This window comes from Notothenia rossii, assembly GCF_949606895.1.
Source record: "Notothenia rossii genome assembly, chromosome: 8".
Taxonomy (NCBI): domain Eukaryota; kingdom Metazoa; phylum Chordata; class Actinopteri; order Perciformes; family Nototheniidae; genus Notothenia; species Notothenia rossii.
Genome location: NC_136906.1, coordinates 39622737 through 39640162, shown reverse-complemented (window position 1 = coordinate 39640162; position 17426 = coordinate 39622737). Strand labels below are relative to the sequence as shown.

Sequence of the window (17426 nt, the reverse complement as noted above, 5' to 3'; positions counted from 1 at the left end):
CATTATGTGCTTCATCTGCTTTTCGTCTCTCTTCCATTCCTCTGTTGAGCTGCTCTTCCATTCTTCTGTTGAGTTCCTTTTCCATTATTCTGCCGAGTTCTTCCATTCTTCTGTTGGATTCTTCCTCTCTTCTGCAGAGTTCTGCTTCCATTCTTCTGCTGAGTTCTTCCATTCTTCTGTTGGTCTCCTCTTCCATTCTTCTGCTGAGTTCTTCCATTCTTCTGTTGGTCTCCTCTTCCACATGTAAGCTGTTTGTCAATCCTTGGCTGGCATCTTCCAGATGGAGTACCAGACTTGCAACCATAGCTTTTCTTTTTTCAGCTCTGTTCATAGCAATGTTTACAGGTCCATACCAAGAGGGTTGTCCGGCTTTGATCCATGCTTTTTCCTGTTGTAGGTATTCAGCATTCTCATGTTCAACTACAGCTTTTCTATGGGCTTCCGTTGGTCCAGGCTGATCATCTGCTGGAATCAATCCTCTCGTTTGCCACTGTTCTAACAGTTTCTCCATTTGGTTCCATGTCCTCTGTCTTTTACTTGAAACTGTTAAAGCATCTGATCTGATTTTTACCCTTTCCTTGATATCTGCAGTTGAGCCTGGCTCTGCGACTGGTCTCAACTTGGTGTCTTTTGGCGACATGTTCAAGTACTTGGATAATATTATTAAGTTATCAAAGATGAAAAACTAATCCTCTAAATAGTACCTTTGTATTCTTTATAAAGATATCCTATGTCACCTGAACTTAACTTTAAAATCTGGTTGTTGTTTTTTTTTTTTTTTTTTTCAAATAAATAAAAATGTTGGAAAATCAAAATCAAAATCAGACAAATTAAATTAACATTTTGAAATTATGCAAATTTTAAAATCTGAATAAAGAAATAAAAATGAACAGGAGTTGACTTAGTAATATGAAAATAGGAATAAGGTGCAAATCCAAATAAACCGTGTACAGTGTATACTCAAGTTTATGAAATTATGCAAATGTCATAAAATGAGTCAACTACAATACTTCAATTCAAAGAAACCTCCTGTAATCTTTATCTGTGTGGTGAAGAATGTATTAACTGTAATACTTATTATGTCCGCTAGGGGAGCTGTTTTATTTTTGAACTCCTCTCAAATGTATCAACTAGTACTTCCGGTTCATAAACCTACTTCCTGTTTATTTCCCCAAAATGATAAAGTTCAAATGACTTTCTTTGAAAAGCATGAAAAACAAAACAACTCAATCTACTCTCAACGTTCATCTACACCATCCCTGTGTATTTAATCAGTAATTACCGGTTGTATCTTCACTCAAACTACTTCATCATCTAGTAATGCCAACTGGCTAGCTAACTAGCTTAGCAGTATAGCATAAACCTCATGTGACTGGGGGAAGGGGAACACTCAACATGTGCAGATTAAAACCACACTGTTTATAAATAAATGTCTTGCTGGACTGTACGACTAAATTGTCTTAGGGCTGTCACCAAGTAAATGCTGTTTTTAAGTTTCTTCTTGCTTCGCTTCTGCAAAGTTCAATTATAGTTATGCAGTTATTTGTGCAAAACAGTTCATATAAAATAATTATCATTGAATCTTTTCACATCTTTTCATGCCATGTCTATTTTGTGCACCAAATTAAGGATAACATCCGATAACATCCTAATAATATCCTTCCCCATTTACAATGTGATATCTAAACATTGTTTTGTTTTTAAATTGAATGATTAACTGACTCTCTCGTCCAGACGACTCGTAGCTTTATTGCTATTGAAACAAGGTTAGTTTGTTACACGTTAACACACCATGTTCAATCAATAATTAATCACGGATCTCTTAAAAATACCTGAAAAATGCGGCTGATTCTGTCGACGCGCATGTCGTCTATTTTAAGAGTAACTCGCTGGCTGCCTCTGAAAAGAAAGTATGACTCCATCTCCGTGTTTATTGTTAACAATATATTGCTATCGCCGTGTCCGACAAGTCGTTCTTGGCGGTAATGTGTGTATTACACAGGGTGCATTTACGGCATGGTGCCGTAAATGTACCATCAATTTACACCAGGACTGCTGTGCGCATGACAGGAAAGTTTGATCGCGGGAAATATAGTCACCCTCCTTATTAATAATAATGGAGTCCAGTTTGTTGGCCTACAGAGAAGTTATACAAAGTATGATAAAAGATGGTTATACTGATCAAAATATATCCGATCATCTCCAGTATGAATGTGGCTTAACAAAAGGGTTCTCCCAAACAAATATCCGTCGCTTTTTTACCCAAAATGGTATAGGCAGAGAGCGAGTGCACGATTCCCAACTGGAAGTAGAGGTTGCTAAAGCAGCTGTTGAGGTGAGGTAGGACTATGGCTTAATTCAGTGATGTAAAGTAATTACGTAGATTTACTCAAGTACTGTACTTATTACTTCATAGTAATAGAGTGGTGTAGTGAAGCGTCCTAAAACCCGGAAGTAAGTTCCTTCTGGTTCCCTCAACAAAAAAGCAATGCAATTTCGCCATAGGATTTTGGAAAATAGCTCGAAATAATGTCTGCGGTTGACACACATTTAAGAGACGGAACACGGTTTGTTCAGTCGGATAATCTCCACATGTCTACCCTACTTTTATAATTTTATAATCATAAATCGAATCGAAAGATTTATGATTTTAGGACGTGTCACTGCACGACTCTATAGCCTACTGTTGGGCTTCGGAATGCTGGGAGGAGTAAATGCCCAGAAAGAATCCAAGAAACTTCTTGTAAAATTGACAGGGTTTTAATTATAGTAAACATGACGTTCCTCTGAGGCTGCGACGGGAGAGGGGCCGTATAAACGTTTCTGCTCCGATTATAAACTCTGGTACTTCCAGTCTTCTCCCATTGGTTGGCGGCGTCATATTCCGTTGCCCTCTATTGACGTAGCTAAACATCCATTCATAAGCATTTAAATAGCTATATACATGATAGTTAACCATATAGTAACAGTTGATATGTTAGCATCGATGAGTGGCAGTTGGAGACGGTGTGTTTAGTATGTAACTACACGCGTTTTTATCCATTTCTTCACTAATGCTGCTTGATATGCTACATCCTACTGTGAATGCTAAAAACAATGCAACTTCCGGTTCCGGAAGCTACTACCCCCGATATTTGTCCGTGGGGGAACAATACATCAGTGGACTAAAGTTCCGGTTTAATATGTATATTGATTATTCTCACAATACAAACAAATGTAACGAGCCCTGAATTATGGGTTTTCTTTGAGACGTAGGAGCTGAGTTGAGGCTTAACAATGATGTGACAGAAATACCCACTAATAACTTTGGACATAATTGTGTAAATAATAATGAGATAACTATTCTGGGGTTTTTTGGTTTCAATTAGAACTAAAAAACAAACAGTTAAAACGTACCTTGGTCCTATTTAGTTTTTGTTTTGTGTTTACAAATTCAGACTGGACCAACATATGGAAGAAAAATGATGACTGGTTACCTGGCCTCAAAAGGAATCCGAGCATCAGAGGGGCGTGTTGGCCGTGTCCTCAGAGAAACTAACCAGCCATATCATGCAGATCGGTATCGTGTAGGTATTATTAAAAAACATCTAGATGTTCCTGTATTGTACATTGCTGTGAACATATTGTGAGAACAATAACATTGTGTTTAATTCCTCAGAGATTAAGGAATTTAAATCCAGTGCCATACAGTGCAGAGTACATGGGTCACAAATTGCACATTGACCAAAACGAGAAACTGGTGATGTATGGGGTGACCCACGTCCTTGCCGTGGACGGATTCTCCAGCAACATTGTAAGCCACTCCACCATGCCAGTGAAAAACAACCTGACCATATATCAAGAGGTTTACCAGTAAGTTTCAGTGCCCTGTTTCTGTTATAATAATATAATAATAACCTAATAAAAAGGTTGCAAACAGCAGACAGTAAATAATTTAGTAAACGTTTAGCTAAATAAAAACACAATGGCTAAATGTAGCTTTATTTGAACAGTTTTATTTGGGAAAAATATTGTAAATCGAAAACTACTGACAGGTAACCACTGTATATTGTACGTTACTTGATAATTGATTGATGAGATCAAAATTTTAACTGCGTACAAAATTCGCTTTAGCAATGCTTAGGTTGTAACAACAAACATGAAATTCTGTTACATGTCATAAGACTTTTGTATTGCTGTTTTGCAGGAGTGCTGTCCTACGATATGGAATGTGGGACCAAATCCGAGTAGACCATGGAAAATAATTCTACTTGACTCTTTTCATGCAGGAAAAATTGGCAGACTACCGGAATAACACAGGCAGACAGCCATACATGCAAACAAAGTCAACACAGGCGAGTTGTTTTTTTATCTGAATTGCAATCAACGTGTTCATACATTACATTACATGTTAGTTGTTAGACGCTTTTATCCAAAGCGACTTACATACTCAATACTGTGGACAATCCCCACATAGCCATTTTTGTCTTTTATTCCTCACTTTATCTGCTGTAATCATGTAAATTACCCTGTGGCGAGACAAATAAAAATATTTCTGATCTCATTCCATTATTCACCCAACTGCTAGCTGATAAAGCTGTCAATAGACCCATGGCGTTCACTAAACTTCTCTAGGGGACTGCTAGCTTTTTCCTATGACATAGAAGAGATACACAGTACTTTTGAACTGGATACAACAGGAAATGGATAAAATACAAAGCCGGAAATTGGGAAAGAAATTGGGAAATGAACAATGGGAAATTACAATGTGCTCTCTACATTTGACTCTTCTCATTTTTGTTTACTTTAAATTACAGAATCATATTATAGAAAGGATGTAGCCAGAGGTAAACAACAGGGTAAACTACCCTCTGAAAGGCGCACTCAACCACTTGTTGACCAGGAGGAACTAAACCTCGAAGACAACATCACACGATATTGTGTGTCCACTCTTACCTGTCAGGTAGCCAAAATTGGACTTGACCGGATGGTGCAGTCCTGGAATGCACACAGAATCCAAGGTTTTTATAGCAGTTTTCAGAATGTTACTTAAGCCCCATAACAAATGACCTTCTTTATGCATTTTTATAAGTTGTACTTTTATCCTACATTTGTTTCTCTCTGTATCCCCTTTTTTACACTAGGTTGATGGAAATGTTTAAATGTGGCATGTATATATTACAATATTTCAATAATTGTCTGAGTAAAGACATATCTACTATCTAGTTTATAGATTGCTCTTATTGCATGAAACATATATATCTGGTAAGTACATACACAGTCAAATTAAAAACATGCTTTTTAAAGTTTGTAAGAAGTGTACTAATAGCACAGGCTATGAGGTTCATTGATATGCATGATATGTAACATTACACTAACAATGGCCACTTATTCGTGTGTTTTTTTAAGGTAAGGGTATCCCAGATCAACTTGCTCATGGTGGGTGCCCAAAGAGACTGCCTGCAGATCTTTTGCCTGAAGCTACAGATGCTGCAGACTGCTATCATCAGGACGTGGGGTCCTCTCTGACAAGAGTGTCGCTGTTTGGGAGAAACCCATTTGCCACTGTGGAGCACCAGACAGCAGCTGAACAAGAATTTGCAAGGAACTATGCGGACATTGCTGAACTCTTTGAGCGTGCCATTCATAACGAGCCAGCACCATTCCAAAACGGGATAAAGGATCTCATAGGCATTGTAAGAAGATATGTGTAAAGGCAAGTGATCAGGAGCTAGTGTATACCCAGGATGCTGGACTGTCTGCAGCACTGGATGCTTTAAGGGCCCTACCCTAAAGTGGACAGCAGTTCAGTCGTTTATTGTTAAGTTTATTGTTTATTGTTAAGTGGTGTGTGTTCAAATTCCAGGTTCCATGATATTATCATACAGAAAATCATTGTTGTAGTTTTCTTTAGCTGTATGACTAATTGTTCATCTGCAATGTTTAATAAATGGAAAATAGTTTGAATGTGTGTCCATGGTATGTTTAATTATGTTTCTAAACACAGGCAAATAGCTGCATACGTAAGGCAATACAATCAAACACTATTATTTTATCATCCACGCACCAACAGAACATTTGGAAATCAACCATTAATCAGAGGTTGTCGAAGTAATTAGATATTTTACTTGAGTAAAAGTAGAAGTACTCAGATCTTGTACTTGAGTAAAAGTAAAAGTACTCAGATCTTGTACTTGAGTAAAAGTAGAAGTAATCAGATATTGTACTTGAGTAGAAGTACTCAGATGTTGTACTTGAGTGAAAGTACAAGTACTCAGGTCTTGTCCTTGAGTCAAAGTAGAAGTACTCAGATCTTGTACTTGAGTCAAAGTAGAAGTACCAGAGTGTAAGAATACTCTTTTACAAATAAAAGTCCTGCATTCAAAATGTTCCTCAAGTGAAAGTAGAAAAGTATTCTCATCAAAATATAGTGAAAGTAGCGACAGTAAAAGTAGTCATTGTGCAGATTGGTCCATCTCAGAATAATATATATGAAATGTTTTATAATGATTGATCATGAAAGTGTTCTCAAAGCTGGTATAGGTGCAGCTAGTTTGAATGACTTTGTATACTGCAGGGTAGCTTGTGAATTTACTCCAGGTGGAACTAAAGTCTGATTTAAGTGTTGATTACATTTCACATAATTAATCCAAATATGTAAAGTTACTAAAGGTTTTAAATACATGTAGTGGAGTAAAAGTGGCTACGCTTTAAACTCTAAAATATAGTCACAGAAAGACAGACAGACAGACATCGAGATAGAAAGACATCGAGACAGACATATACATAGAAAGACAGACATACGGACAGACTTGTACTCAGGGGCGGAGCTTCCTACAGGCAATATAGGCGGTTGCCTAGAGCGCCACCTAGAGGGGGGCGCCAAAAATTGCAACAAAAAAAATAATATATATATATTTATTTTTTTTTGCTTGGCGCAGTTTTGGCGCCCCCCCTCTATATCTGCAACCATTATTCTTACATAAAAAAAAAAATTCTAACATAAGGGAAAATGAGCCAAAAATCTAAAACGGTAGGTCGGTCTAAGAGCCTCGGCTTTAGGTGTTCACAGTCAGAACATGCTAGAGCGCTGTGCATTGATGGGTATCGGTCAAGTGTTTATAAAATTGAGCGTTGAGGAAAGAAAGACTAACGTTAGAGAACTATGAAGAGGCAAAAGCCATCTGGGGCGCAGTATAAAAACAGAAGAAAAGAAGAAGAAGAGAAACGTGCCAAGGTGAAAGGTATGCAATTTTGATTGTATTGTCAACATTAGCGAATGGATCATGTAATCTTGCTAGTTAGCCAAGCCAACGTTAGCTAGCCAGCGTTTGTTATTGCCATTCAGTCGAAACTGTCATAAGGCTATTTTCTTTGTGTCATGAAATAGAAATATTAGTAATAATAACAATGTTAGTTTTGGTGTAGCGAGCTAGCCAGTGTGGTGGAATGTTAGTTAGTTGGTAACGTTAGCTAACGTTAAGTTTACCTCAGAAAGCACATTGACTATCCGAGTCAAACATTTGCCAAATTCAACCCTGTCATAATGTGCGCTAACGTTAGCTAACTAGCTCAGTGGTTCTCAACTCCAGTCCTGTTGAATGTTTTCGTTCCAACCCAGAACTAACACACCTGATTCAACTGTTCTAATAAGATAGGCATAGCTCTTGATTAGTTGAATCAGACCTGTCAGGCTGTCCTAATGCTTACTAACTAAATAATAGCTACATTTAAAAAATGGAAATTATTCAATGTTGATAATACACATTTTGTTATATCATTTTAGATTCACTTTTAAAATATCTGGGACCATCTGCTGCATCAGTTGACAAGGAACCGCCATGCACCTCAGCTGTGCCGGCTTCCTCAGGTGAGTGCAATGTGTCAATAGATGTTCCTGATGATAAATAATTGAATGTGAAATCCAGTCAATATATTTGCTCTTGTGTGTTCTTTCTATATTTATAGACCTAGAACCACATGAAGGAACGTCAGAACAGCAAGCTGCTCATCCTGATGAGATGACCACTGATTCCACCCTGCCACTGACCACTGTGTCTGTTTGTTCTGGTGAGTACAATATGTCAATAGATGTTCCTGATGTGATGATAAATAATTGAATGTAAAAATGACTGTCGTGCCATTTCTAATCCAGCCAATATATTTGCTCTTGTGTGTTCTCTATATATGTATAGGCCCAGAACCACTGCAAGGAACGTCAGAACAGCCTGCTGCATCTCATCCTGATTGCACCACAGATTCCACCCATACACTCTTCTCAGGATGTTTAGCTATAAACCTAATTGTCCTCGTGCTTTCAAATAATTGCTTTCTGTTTTTATTTACATTTTACACACTGTCCCAACCTTTTTGGAATTGGGGTTGTGTGTGTGTGTGTGTGTGTGTGTGTGTGCGCGTGTGTGTGTGTGTGTGTGTGTGTGTGTGTGTGTGTGTGTGTGTGTGTGTGTGTGTGTGTATGAAGATATTGTGAATATGAGGTGAGAAAATGTGCTTCACATGCCCTCCAGATGCAGCAAAGACAGACGATCCACTACCAACCGATCCTGCTGACTGCCCTTCACATCTCACAGACACAATGAGGACAGAGTTTGTTCGGAGAGGACCATATCAGATAACACCTGATTTCATTTTCCCAAGGAGAGATGATGGGAGAAGTTGCCACCACCAGTACTTCAGCAGGACCTTAGTAAATGGAGAAAGGATCAAAAGAAGTTGGGTGACATATTCAAAAAAGAAGAACAGTCTTTTTTGTTTTTGTTGTCAACTTTTATCTCCAAAACAAATTCATTTAACAAATGCAGGACTGTCGGATTGGAAAAATGCAAGTGCTGCTTTGACCAGCCATGAAAATAGTCCGGAACACCTGAACAATTTGGCGTCATGGAAAGAATTGGCAGTTCGATTAAAACAAGGTACAACAATAGACAAACAAGAGCAGGCCCTCCTTGAGGCAGAGAAGAGTCGGTGGAGAGCAGTGCTGACACGACTGGTTGCTATTGTACAGTCTCTGGCAGGGCGAAATATGGCATTGAGAGGAAAGACAGAAATACTCCACTCTCCTTCAAATGGAAACTTTTTGAAAGAGGTTGAGCTTTTGGCGCAGTTTGACCCAGTGATGAAAGACCACATCCACAAGATTAAAAGTCAAACATCCCACCACAGCTACTTGGGCAAAACCATTCAGAATGAGTTGATTGAATGCATCAGTGGAAAGATTCTATCAACAATAGTGCAAGAAATAAAGAAATGCAAGTACTTTTCCCTCATTTTAGATTGCACCCCGGATGTTAGCCACACTGAACAGCTGTCAGTAGTCATCAGAATTGTGACACTGGAAGAAGACCCCCAGATTAAAGAGCACTTCATGGGATTCCTAGTAGCAGAGGAGTCCACTGGTGAAAGTTTGTCCGCCCTGATTTTGAAGAGGCTGGAGGAGTTGCAGATTGCCTTTGATGACTGCAGAGGACAGTCATATGACAACGGCGCAAATATGAGAGGGAAGAACAAGGGAGTACAGGCCAGGCTACTGCAGTTGAACCCAAGAGCTTTGTTTGTGCCTTGTGGGGCACATACACTCAATTTGGTCATTGCTGATGCTGCCAAAAGCTCCAAAGATGCCATATCATTTTTTGGCATTGTGCAGAAGCTATACTGCCTGTTTTCTGCCTCTACACAGAGATGGGCCATCCTCAAGAAACACGTCAACCTTTCACTCAAAATGTGGTCAGAAACCAGATGGGAGAGCAGAGTGAAAGCTTTGGAGCCTCTGCGATATGAAGCCGCAGCTGTGAGAGAGGCACTGCTTGAGGTGAGAAACCAGGCCAAAGACCCAATCATCAGGATTGAAGCCCAGTCTCTGGCAGAAGAAGTGGGGTCATTCCGCTTTTCACTGTGCACAGTGGTCTGGTATGACATGTTAAGTCAAATTCAGCAGGTGAGCAAAGTCCTGCAGTCCCAAACAATGCAAGTGGATGTAGCAGTAAGTCTACTGAAAAAGACTGAAAAAGCTCTCAAATCCTACAGAGCCACAGGCTTTGTGGCTGCACAAACATCAGCCAAGGACATGTGTGAAGACATGAATGTGGATGCAGTCCTTGTGCAAAAGCGGCTGAAGTCAACAAAGAGGCACTTCTCATATGAGTCTCCTGATGAGCCATTGAGGAATGCCTTGCAAAATCTGGAGGTAACGTTCTTTAACGTGGTGGTAGATGCTGCAGTGTCAGCACAAAAGGAGAGGTTTACCACTCTTGAACATGTGCAAGACAAGTTTGGCATTCTGTACAACTTCCCAGACCTGCCACACCAAGAGCTGATGAAGCAAGCAGAGGCACTTGCACACACCTTAAGCCATGGAGGGCAATCTGATTTGGATGGGAAGGAGCTGGCTCAGGAGTTGGAAAATGTACCTGACTTGCCATCAAAGAGCATGACAACTCTTGAGTTGTTGAAATTCATACACACAAAGCAGCTCACCGAAATATATCCCAACTTGTGTATTGCTCTGCGGATCAGTGCAACGCTACCAGTAACAGTAGCTTCAGCCGAGAGGAGTTTTTCCAAATTAAAACTCTTGAAAACATACCTGAGGTCCACCATGGCTCAAGAACGCCTCAGTGGTCTGGCTGTAATCAGTATTAACCATGAGGTTGGTGGTCAGATTTCATATGATGATGTGATTGATGACTTTGCAGCGAGGAAGGCCAGAAGGATTGCACTGTAAATGGAAACCAGTAGGAGCTAATATGTAGGCCAACCTTGTGTGATGATAGGGAGTGGAATGTAAATAGTTCTTGAGACAAAGTGAATTTGTAATTTTTTTGTATTTGTTTGTTTATTTAGCATATTATATTTTGATTATTTGACATGTGTAACATATTTTACAATACATAATTTTCTTTTAAAGCAAATGTGCACGTTATTTTATTGTTTGTTATTGTTATTATTATTATTGTTTGTTAGCTAAGTTGTTTGTTTTAATTCTTTAGTGTGCACTTTACATTTCTTCTTAATTTTCTTTGAAAGCAAATTTGCACATTCTTTTATTGTTTGTTATTGATATTATTATTGTTTGTTAGCTAAGTTGTTTATTTGTTTTAATTCTTTAGTGTGCACTTTACATTTATTCTTAGCTCTTGTTCTTGCTTGTAATAAATAAAGCTGCAGTACTTTACTGTATAACTGTTAAGATGTTTTGATATTTTTTTGGGGGGGGCGCAGTGGTGAAGCTCGCCTAGGGCACCAAATGTGCTAGGTCCGCCCCTGCTTGTACTTGTATGTATGAATATAATAATATACGTATATTTGTAAGGCAGTCTAAAGGCAAAGACGTAGAACCTTTATTTTGAAGAGTACAACGCAAGCATAGGGCACCCTAGCCAATCAGAAGCAAGGAGGCGCTGGAGACACACCCACTTATGGAAACGAAACATTGAGTGGTAGCCTATACTTGTTTTAACAGTAAGAACAGAAAAACGAAAAAACGAGCTGAATTTCCGTTTTTTCATTTTGGGGCAAAATTGAAAAACAAAAAAAAGACCCGTTTCTGCTTTTTTTTTTGTTTAAATTAGAACGAAAAAACAAACGGTTAAAACGTACCTTCGTCGTCCTCCAGTCAGTAGTCCGGCAGCAGCATTTTTACTCCTTGGAAAGTCTTGCCCGCTATTTAAATTGACTTTGATTGAAGTTAATAACAATATTGATATTATATAGATATATAGCATTTGATGCAGTCTTTCTGAACACTTTTAAAATAAAATACTGCAAATTAAGAATATTTGTAATAGTGCCTTATCCCTCTATGGCATGACTTTTTATTTTGTGAAGAAAAAAATGTTTCACCATGTGTTTTAGGAGCTTAGGGGTCCCTGATATTATATCAATTATAAAATGTGACCCACGCCACACCCCTCAACCAGGGGTTGGTTTGTTGCCTCAAGGCAACAATGAGATAATACGAGGTTATTGTGTGCGTGTGTGTGTGTGTGTGTGTGTGTGTGTGCGTGCGTGTGTGTGTGTGTGTGTGTGTGTGTGTGTGTGTGTGTGTGTGTGTGTGTGCAGGGGCGCCGTAAGGGGGTGAAAGGTTAGGACGATTCTTAGGGCCCATGACTACAAGGGGGCCCCAAAATGTTTAGAACATTAAGGAAAAAAATATGAAGTACCCTTTCATCAATAATTAACATTAATATAACGTTATATTGCGTAGTAGGCTACTCACTAAACTTACGATTCATTTAACTTATTTTCTTCCAAAAGTTAATTATCCAAAGCCTCTGTACACCCCCCTCTATTTACATGTAATGGTTGGGTCCTAAGACTCCTGCCTCCAAACGCAGCACTTTTCTAGCAGAGTGAAAGCATGTGAAGAGGGATGCGGTGGGTGTGGTCCATGAGTGGTGGAATTTAGTCTGTTAGCTAAGCGTAGTCTATTGTAAATTGTAATGTTTTTTTTTACTAAGCTGATATTAAGTAGGCTACTGTTAATATCTTCACAGAAAATTCAGAGGTTTTTCATTTCACTGCTCTTTTAGCTGACATTAAATGCAGGTACATGTTTATCAGCTATTCATACTAAATCAGTTGTCCCTCCCCCTGGTGCCAGGACCAACAGATCCATCTTCAGGCTCAGCAGCCCTGTCCCCCTATAAGGCTGAACCTGAACCAGCTTTTCTCCCAACTGAAGGAGGTGAGCAGCATTGTGTTGAATGACATGCCACTTAACATATTTGAAGGGAGACTGGAATACAACACATATATATATCAAAACAAAAAGCTAACATCTAATTTAAATTATACATTTCAAACACAGTATTTTCCCACATATACTTTTAGTCTATTTAGGATGTTTGAAGCGTTGAGTGATCAGTCTGTATTAGGTAAATAAAATGTTAATCACCAACATTTTGGTTATGATATTAATACTAATATTAAAGAATATATTATCAATTCAATTCAATTCAATTCAATTCAATGGGGCTTTATTGGCATGAAAGTTAAATTAAACAATGTTGCCAAAGCATCACAATACAAAATAATTAACAACATTAACAGACATTTCAAATTTTTACATATTATTGATGATATATATATACAGTGATACAATTACATTTCAACACGTGTGTGTGTGTGTGTGTGTGTGTGTGTGTGTGTGTGTGTGTGTGTGTGTGTGTGTGTGTGTGTGTGTGTGTGAGTCTCATATCATATGTGTCATGTACACTCTACAGAGCCAGGGCCCTCTTCAGTTTTGTCAGGAAGGTGTGTGGAAGTGGAGGAAAAGGTGAAGGACAGTGACAGTGCCAGTGGCAGTACCAGTGTAGATGAGGAGGATGAAGGCTCCAGTGAAGACAAGAGAAGTTGTACAGAAACGGACAGACAAAGTGAGGAAAAGGACAGACAAAGTGAGGAAGCTGTAAAAAAAAGACTGAGAAAAGGTAATAGGCTCTGATTTGGCACAACCATAAGGCCTTTTCATTTCCATTTCCGTTGTATTCCACTTTAATACCTGCATATTTTGTAGTTGGTATGTATATTTAATTAAAAAATCTGCTGCTTATGTTATTTTTTGTGTTATAGCATTTTATAAATGATTTTGTTGGTGGTAATGTTCACTTTATTTTAAGAACCTGGACCAATTTCTGGCTCAATAAAAATTAGTGGGAGCATAACACAGGTTGAATAGAGCACATAGAACACATGTCTAAAAAAAAAATCTAAATTCCACCACCATATGACAGAGATCTGAAAAGTGACATCAGTGTCACTGCAGTCTTATTTGATTGTTAAATTAAATTATTAAATGTACAGTGTTTTCAGACATTTCTGACATTCCTGAGCACATTCCATTAACTCTGAAGCTTCCAAAGATGTTACCATAGGCATATTATGTATGGTTGGAAAGCTGAGAAGGAATGGAATCCATTTCAGATGACTTAGTCATGGTCAAACCATCTCAGAAAGAGCACAGAGAGAGAAAGGAGTATTTGCATTTTCCGATTGCCCCCAAAAGGGCCCGCATGCCATTATTGGCCCCAAAAGTGCCCCCACCAAACATCTCTACACCTAGGCATGCCATATGTTTTTTAACATCTACATTTCCCAAGGAACAATTATATCAAGTCCATTCCCCAAGGTCCATAAGACCTTCCCAGAAGGAGTTATCATCAAATAAAGGTCAAGTGTTGTCGCCAGAGCACCACACCTGCAGCAAGGGACTGATCATTAGTGCTCACCTGACTCACCTGTGTTGATAACGCAATTGCACTCTATTCAAAGACCATGTCCATGTCCCACACTGTCCTCAAGAGACAATACAATATGTATTATATCTATTATATGTAATATGCCATATATTACTAGTGTAGAACAAGTGCCATTCATTCATTTTTCACACCAGGTGTCTGACATTTCAAACTGGACCAGGTGAGAGGTGGATCTTTGTCTGTTAGGTCAATGTCAATCTTCATTTGTCTAAAATTAATCAGACTGAGAATGTAGCTGACTTTTTATTTTTATCAACATCCAATGCCACTTGAATAATAAAAAAAACAATGTCCGGCTAGAAATTATTTCAGATCAACAGCAGGAAAAGTACAATCTGAACAATAGAAAACATGTTGCCTGGTAGATTTGGAACCATTTGGAACACGTGAAACAGAGTGTCAATAATCACCAGGAATATTTTTAATTCCACAACACCTAAATCTCAACAACTTCCCGTTCCTCTTCTCCTCCCAGTCATCCTACACTATCCTTTCCAAGCCTACTGCTGGCTGTTTAGAAATGGTAGCCTTTGAAGCAGTTTCTCTCTTCTGTGAAGCAGAGACGCACGTCGCATTTCTCACACAGGGTGGTGGTTGCATTTGTTTTGCAGACTGTGCAGCGGCCACGCTTGGTAGATTTCACGGGCCAGTGTCCAAAGTGGTCCTTACGGACATCATCAGGAACTCCAACACGGACTCTCTTTCTCGTGGGAGGTGCTGAAGGAGATGGAGTGTTCATGTCAAGTGATGGGCGCCCCCTTCTTGCCTGGATGAGGATGAGGCAAGTTGCCACCTCTGCCTGGAATCTTCTTAGATTCAGTGCTCTCTCACCGATCAGCTTGCAGTCGTTCTTGTAGATCAGCCACGCGTTGACCAGGGCTACCATGATGGTGTGCCAGAAGAGGTAGATGTACCATCTCCGTGATCTCATGTGGTATTTGTACCGGAGAAGGCATCTATCCATGAGATCCACCCCCCCCATGAAGGTGTTGTACTCTTTGACGACATTGGGCCGGATGACGTCAAGGAATGCCTTCTGGGGTTTGCTCCAGCGCCTAGCTTTGTCTTGTGGTTCCACTGCTGTTTGAGAGGAGATCAAGGTGACAGGTCTGTTGTCATGCCACTTTACTATGGCCATGGACCCCTCTTTCTCCACCCGGCAATCGAAAGATCCTCTGCCTCTCTTGGCAAGACTCTTGTCATCCTCAAGCTGACATCCAGCCAGGCGATTGCTGCGGACTGTTCCTGTAATACATAAAGAATAAGACAAGATGAGTCAAAACTAGAAACAAAGGAGAATGAGACCATAGGTATGTTGTTATTACCTGTGTGTGTGTGTGTGTGTGTGTGTGTGTGTTTGTGTGTGTGTGCGTGTATGTATGTGTGTGTGTGTGTGTGTTACCTGTGTAGAAGATCTGCCGCTGACGAAGCTCTCGCACCAGTGCGGCTGAAGAGAAGAGGTTGTCGGCGAACACTTTGTAGTTCTGGCCTGATGGAAGAGTTTCACACAACTTGACGACCACATCTCCTCCCATTCCAAGTGTGGTTCTTTTCCCAGTGCCACCTTCATAGACCTGGAAATCACATAGGATTCCGTCAGATGAGCAACGGGCCCAGATCTTGAATCCCCAGGGGTGGGGTTTGCCCTTCACATATTGCCTGATGGGGCAGCGCGTTCCTCTGAACGAGACCATCTGTTCATCGATGGAGTTGTGCTCCATCGGGGTGATCTGGAGACATTGTTTGCGGAACATGTCAAGCCATGGACGGATCTTCCAGCACTTATCCCCTTTTTGCCTGTTGGATGGAGCCTCGTTGTCGGTGAAGTGGAGAGATGTGAGGAGGGTCTGGAAACGGTCGCGTGACATGTTGTCAGCGACCATGCCAATCCTTGTGTCGTTTTCCCAGTAGACACGGTTTCCTGGAAGCTGGCAAAGTCCCATGCGCAGGTACATGCCGATTAGGATTTCCAGCTCCTTTACTGTGGTCTGCACGTTCTTGTGGGTGGCAGAGGTTTGAACGCTGTAGAGGTTGGTTTGCTCCATCATTGCCACAAGCATCTCATCTGTAATGAACCTCCTGAAGTACTGCAGGGGAGTGGGGAGCTCATCTGGAGTTTGGACCCTCTCTCCTTTGAAGGTGTGGTCTGGTGTTTCAAAAGCTTTTTTTCGCCATAAGAATCTTTCTTGGCCAGTAGAACGGTGGGATGCTGCAGTCGGAGGTTCTTCATTAGGAGGTTCTTCTCCCTCTGGTTGAGGTGGTTCCTCTTCCCCTATGTCGCTTTCCGACTCATATGGCTCCTCCTGATAATCAGGATCTAAGACAGGATCATCAAATTCATCCTCATCTTCATCCTCACCACCTAATCCCTCCACCTCACTTTCGTTTCCATCCAGGATTATTTCCAGGATCTTCTGGATGTCCTTGTCTCCATCCCACCTATTTTTCCTGTTCATCTAGAGAAGAAAATATGGAAAATAATCATGACTTTCAGCTGATGTCATCATGTAACGTTGGTAGCACTTTACCCTACAGCACGGTAATTATCATTTCCAGCTGTGAGGTAAAGTGCCACATGACGTTAGTCCTAAACCTGCCATGTTGTAGGTAGCTAGCTAGATAGTAGTATAAGTAACTAGTTATTACTAGTTATAGCTAGCTATATATATATAATATAATAACAATATATTACTGAGTATAATTGAATTAAGTAAACTGATCAGATAATGACACGTTTTCTAATTGTGACATATAGGTCACAACACTTATTTTTTTTACCAGTTTAGTCTAAATGCCTGCAGTGACGTCTATGTCACACACATATTTACTTGCTCTTTTACCACAGAATAAAAAATAAAAAGTCTAAACAATGATTTATATTCGACAAACAACATGTTATCCAATATTTCAACCATAGGATTTGATGGATCTTACCTTTTATCCTCAGGATGGGCAGAGGGGCAAATTAGCTGGCAGACTGAAGTTAGCTTGTGGAGAAAACAGTCAGGAAAGGTGGCTGCTAATTGAACATGAGGTCATCCCAATGGTCACATGACCTTTCAGAAATGTGATTTGGGTGTCGCTTCAGGACTATATGAGTTGAAATTAAGGGTATACTTGAAGTGACACCCCTGCTACACCCTAAAATTGTGTGTGACATGCGCGTCACCT

General features: G+C 39.8%; 1 protein-coding gene, 1 long non-coding RNA gene and 1 pseudogene across 3 annotated transcripts; 2 read left to right on the top strand and 1 right to left on the bottom strand.

Annotated features, from left to right (window-relative positions):
- Positions 1-1803: 1803 nt before the first annotated feature.
- Positions 1804-5859, top strand: LOC307016107 (annotated as a pseudogene). Its single transcript, XR_013810551.1, has 6 exons — positions 1804-2335; positions 3438-3566; positions 3659-3852; positions 4187-4334; positions 4797-5000; positions 5389-5859. The product of XR_013810551.1 is annotated as an uncharacterized misc_RNA (transcript).
- Positions 5860-7716: 1857 nt separating this feature from the next.
- On the top strand, positions 7717-8288 carry LOC307016072. The gene is made up of 3 exons (XR_013801748.1): positions 7717-7849; positions 7948-8049; positions 8175-8288. It is a non-coding gene; the product is annotated as an uncharacterized lncRNA (long non-coding RNA).
- A 6197-nt stretch (positions 8289-14485) lies between these two features.
- LOC307017289 (piggyBac transposable element-derived protein 3-like) lies at positions 14486-16996 on the bottom strand. Its single transcript, XM_079646835.1, has 2 exons — positions 15658-16996; positions 14486-15500 (listed from the first exon to the last, which is right to left on the bottom strand). The coding sequence occupies exons 1-2, from the start codon at positions 16709-16711 to the stop codon at positions 14770-14772; spliced, it is 1785 nt and encodes a 594-aa protein (XP_079502961.1). The 5' UTR covers positions 16712-16996; the 3' UTR covers positions 14486-14769.
- Positions 16997-17426: the final 430 nt, after the last annotated feature.

Excerpts from the sequence above, each read along its gene's own strand:
- LOC307017289 (XM_079646835.1), bottom strand. The coding sequence starts at position 16,711 with ATGAACAGGAAAAATAGGTGGGATGGAGACAAGGACATCCAGAAGATC. Across the intron at positions 15,501-15,657 it reads GCGGCAGATCTTCTACACAG|GAACAGTCCGCAGCAATCGC; the intron begins GTAACACACACA and ends TATGTATTACAG.